At 31.0% G+C, this 4,810-nt stretch overlaps 2 protein-coding genes across 2 annotated transcripts; both read left to right on the top strand.

Annotated features, from left to right (window-relative positions):
* Nucleotides 1–1,014: 1,014 nt before the first annotated feature.
* On the top strand, nt 1,015–1,488 carry LOC112687213 (the record flags this gene model as incomplete). The annotated part of the gene is made up of 2 exons (XM_025559800.1): nt 1,015–1,090; nt 1,190–1,488. Coding segments are annotated over exons 1-2 (375 nt in total), but the record flags the coding sequence as incomplete, so codon positions are not given.
* A 219-nt stretch (nt 1,489–1,707) lies between these two features.
* On the top strand, nt 1,708–4,518 carry LOC112687203 (piggyBac transposable element-derived protein 4-like). The gene is made up of 2 exons (XM_025559790.1): nt 1,708–1,738; nt 3,281–4,518. Exons 1-2 carry the CDS (start codon nt 1,708–1,710, stop codon nt 4,516–4,518), a joined length of 1,269 nt encoding a protein of 422 aa, XP_025415575.1.
* The last annotated feature ends 292 nt before the right edge of the window (nt 4,519–4,810 follow it).

The raw sequence follows: 4,810 nt of genomic DNA, 5'->3' as shown, positions 1-4,810 counted from the left end.
AGTATCACATGTTATTGTAACCACATTATTCTCGGAAAGACTTATCACAACAGGATTATTTTTTTTGTTTAATTGTTCAATCGTGTATTTTCCTTGTTCCACATTAACTATTACACCACCAATTATTATTACACTATCTGTTTTAATTCTAATTAAATTATACTTTAAACCAGTAAATGTTAAAGCCTTAAGACCTAGTTAAAAAATGACCAGTATTAACTAAAGGCTGCTCCAAAAGTATATTCTGATTTTTAATTTTTATCAAAACCATCTGTTATTTATAATATATTATATTATTATTATTATAATTAAAAACGAACCGGATGACGCGTATGTATGAGCGATAACGAATGTAGGTCATGAGTGACGTCACTCGTATGATATTTGCGTAGTTTAAATAATATAGAAAAACCATGCGTGGATAACCGAGAGTCGTGGCGCGCTCGGTTAAGGCGTTAGGCAGATGCGTATTTAGACACAGGCCCTGTAGGCCTAGGCCTAGAGCGGAATAATTATATGAAACGCAAATTATATGAAAAGATCAACAAATTAATTTTAACTTAAAACTAATCAGTAAATTCATTTTATGTGAAAAATATCAACAAATTATTTTTAAGTGAAAAATATTAAAGTGTGCCAGAATTGGCATATATATACTATTTATATATATATATATATATTATTAACAAATTTTGATAAGAAATATGAACGCCTCTGATTGGTCGCGCAATTTTGCTCCCGAGACGCTCGTCAATAACGGCATTGTGCGTCGGACAATCAGACGATAAGAAAAATATTTCGAAATACAATGATAACCAATTGATATCGCTTATCGTATTAACAAAACCACAGATATGTATAATAAACTAGATTGCTAACTGATGATAAGATGTGAAGTCATTATCCGCCATTTTAATCGAGGCCGATGTAGATTTTGCCTTATCAATTTTTATCATTAATTGTCAGTTGTGCATTTATTTAGAAATTATAATAGTTTATACTATATTTCCAATCATGCCATATAAATGCTGTGTTGATGGATGCCGTTGCAAGGACGGGGTTGTTGGTTCAACTACGAAATTATTTAGGTAATTAAATACTCAACACATAAATCATGTCACCTCACGAAGATTCTCTTTTTCAATTAAATGGAAATATAAAGCACCAGAACAAAATTTAGAAAATGAACTTGATATTTCATTGTTACCAGAACAGTACAATAAATTAGATTTTAATAGCATCACTGAAAATATATTATACTACATATGTGGATATATTGTTAAAAAACTAATCCCAACTTTAAAATGTGATGGTTGTATTGAAGCCATTATAGAACCATTAATTGAAAATGATCACATTTATCAAAATAATGCCACACCAAAAAATTTTACAATTATGAAAAACAGAGGTGGTTTGAAGTATGCTTCTGATGGGGTGTACAAAATTGTTAAATTGTCAGAAACATTATTTAAAACCATTATGGTGGACAAAAAACAAATGTTTATTAAAAATATGGATTTAAAAATTATGATAAGTTTACAAAACTCATTAGCGACAAACGCTATACTATTTCCAGAATGTGATACTTGCTGGAATTCAACAGATTTATTGGCAAGACCTCACAAAATTGACATTATAAACAAAGTAACCAAAACCTACCTTAAAGTGAGATTATATTCTTATAGTAATATAATAACATCCTCGATTATGAAAACTGCTAGTAAACAACAGAAACTCAGTAAAACCATTTTATTTTATAACATGTAAAAATTGTTAACCTATCAGAATAAACTATGTTAATAATTGTTATTTATATTTAGATGGAAAATTTATATAAATGAGAAAAATAAAGTGCAATAAAAATGTTTTTTGTTTGGATACTTGTTCTATAATTAATTAATTTTTTTTATCAGTTTCTTTATCAAACAAATCTAAGGCTGTGATAAAGCCTATAGGCCTCGAATTAAATGGCTGCCGTCTGCTTCAACTAATCACATGAGTAAGATGCAACAGTTAGCAATCTAGTTTATTATACATATCTGTGAACAAAACAAATACACTAGATGATAACACACATTAACCTATAAAACCTTGGGTAGAAAACGCTTTTTATTTATGAAACTTTAAATGATAAAAACAAATATATATTTGAATTCCTTAATTCTTTACTTATTTAAACGTGATAGTGAACCTTTTAAGATGAACGTAAAAATTTTGGTATGGGCAGCTGCCAACCCTGCCGTACGTTAGAACCGCCACTAAGTGTAGATCTATAAGTGAATATATATACTAAAAAATATAAGTATTATACTATTATAGTACCTATAAAAGGCAAAAGCCAAGTGGACCAAAATCAAAAAATATTCGTTTCAAGTTTTTATTTTTCTGTTAATGCAACTGTCATCAGAGTTTTATCTGGTTTAGTTATCATTATCATTTATCACAAAAAGAGTTTTACAACGTATACTATTCAGTATATTCATATACCTTATACTCATAGACGGAACAAGCTAGTAGTTCCCGCGGCAAACGGTGGCTGCGCTGTACATCTTGTTCCTTACTTCTGCGCATGCATGTAGAACAAACCAGGTTGTGTTTACATATACTGCGATATTAATTATTATCGTATGATTTGTATCGTATATTCGTATTATCAAAAGTATCATCGTCAACATAAATATTTACTATTTAGTATTTACCTAGTACCTACGTCTACTACAATTATAGGCTACTATAATATATAAATGATTAATTTAACTGTTATTAAAATAATGCACCTACTTAATATAATTGACATAATTTTAACCCTCCGTTGGGCGCATGAGTCTGGTTAGACCTTTTCTGATTTTAATTACAGTTGAATTATATTTTTAAATAAGATAGCGACTTAAAATTTTGTGTACCCTCCTACAGTGTTATTTACTATTACTCTATGAAAAAAAATATTGGGAAAACCCAATGTATAGATAGTTATAAGAATATTATGGTATACATATCATATTCGTGCCACATGAGTCTAGCCAGACTCGTTTATATTATACATGACAAATAGTATATTTATACACATTTTATCGTTGTTTTTATCATTAGAATCAGTTTAGTGCATTCATGTGAACAAAAAACACGACGCGTAATTGTTTACTGAGTATATTTTGTGGTAAATTAATTTTTTTTTAGTTTTATACTTCTAAAAATTTGATTTTTTTGTTCAAAATGAACTTTAAAAATGAAGTGGAATTTATTTATAATACGCGATCACGCGACGGTCATATTGATACAGCATTTTATGAAAGATTAGCAACAGCTTTGGTGAATGATATTGAACGTGAAAGAAATGTTGAAGAGAGCGAAGAAATTGACGAAATCGAATTATTTCCTGCCGACGATGACGATTGTGATGTTGATTATGTACCAAACGAAGATGATGCATCAGATATTGAGAATGAAGTGATTATCGAACCAAATGATTTAGTTGACAGTGATGAAGAATTTACGGAGTCTGAAACTCAAAACTTATGTACGAGTACTTCTGAAGAGTGTTTCTATGGTAAAGACGGTACAAAATGGGAAAAAAATGAACCAAACACTGGTGTTCGCATTCGTCAACACAATGTTATGCGTTTTAGAAGTGGACCTAAGGAACGAAATTCTGTCCCAATTGAGGTATTCAAAAAGTTTTTTACTCCTGATATTGCATTCATTATCATCACTGAAACGAATCGTTATGGAAAAGATTCAATACAAAAATGGAATGCGTCTAATCCGGGTCGAAAAAAAAAAGTTTGGAAGGATGTCACTGAGAGTGAATTAGACGCGTTTATTGGAATACTTTTGGCAGCTGGTGTTTCACATAATAACACACAAAAATCAGAAGTTTTGTGGCGTACAGATGGCCTACCGATATTCAGAGCAGCTATGTCTCATAAACGTTTCCTTTTATTGACAAGATACATTAGGTTTGATGATGGACGCACACGTCCATTCCGTTTGCAAAGTGATAAGGCCGCACCTATTCGTGATATTTGGAATTATATGAATGAAAATCTAGCAAAAAACTATAGTCCATATGAAAATATAACTATTGATGAACAGCTCTTTCCATATCGTGGTAAAACCAAATTTACTCAATATATACCATCAAAACCAGCCAAATATGGTATAAAAATTTGGTGGGCCTGTGATTCGAAAACAAAATATCCATTACAAGGAAAACTATATACAGGTCGACAAGAAGGAAATGAACGTGAAACGAATCAAGGTGAGAATGTCATGCTACAACTCGCAAAATCATATAGTAACAGCGGCCGTACAATTATCGCAGATAATTTTTTTACAACATTAGAAGGCGCAAAGCGACTAACCAAAATCGGTCTTGCATTCGTTGTTACCATTAGGTCTAACAAAAGATGTATCCCTGAAGAAATGAGAAAACATCCTTCACGTCCAGTTTTGTCATCTCGTTTTGGATTTAATGATAATTTGGTTTCAATTTGCAGCTACGTGCCAAAAAAAAAATAAATGTGTAAATTTGCTTTCTACCGTACACTATACAAAATATTGTGAAGCCAAAAAACCCGAAGCAATTTTATTTTATAACAAAAATAAAGGAGGCGTCGATTGCATGGACCAAATGGTTACTCATTTTACATCAAAACGAGCCACAAAAAGATGGACTTTTGCATTTTTTTGTAACATGTTAGATGTTATGGCATTGGCTGCATTTTGTATTTGCAAAGAAATTGATGGCACCAAAAAATCTGATGCAAGACGGAATTTTTTATGGATGTTATCTAACACTTTGGCTCTTCCA

Source organism: Sipha flava, unplaced genomic scaffold (genome assembly GCF_003268045.1).
Source record: "Sipha flava isolate LNK unplaced genomic scaffold, YSA_version1 335_pilon_pilon, whole genome shotgun sequence".
NCBI lineage: Eukaryota > Metazoa > Arthropoda > Insecta > Hemiptera > Aphididae > Sipha > Sipha flava.
Note: the sequence above shows the minus strand (reverse complement) of the source record. Positions and strands in the feature narration are given on the sequence as shown.

Excerpts from the sequence above, each read along its gene's own strand:
- LOC112687203 (XM_025559790.1), top strand. The coding sequence starts at position 1,708 with ATGAAAACTGCTAGTAAACAACAGAAACTCA. Across the intron at positions 1,739-3,280 it reads TAGTAAACAACAGAAACTCA|CATTTTATGAAAGATTAGCA; the intron begins GTAAAACCATTT and ends ATATTGATACAG.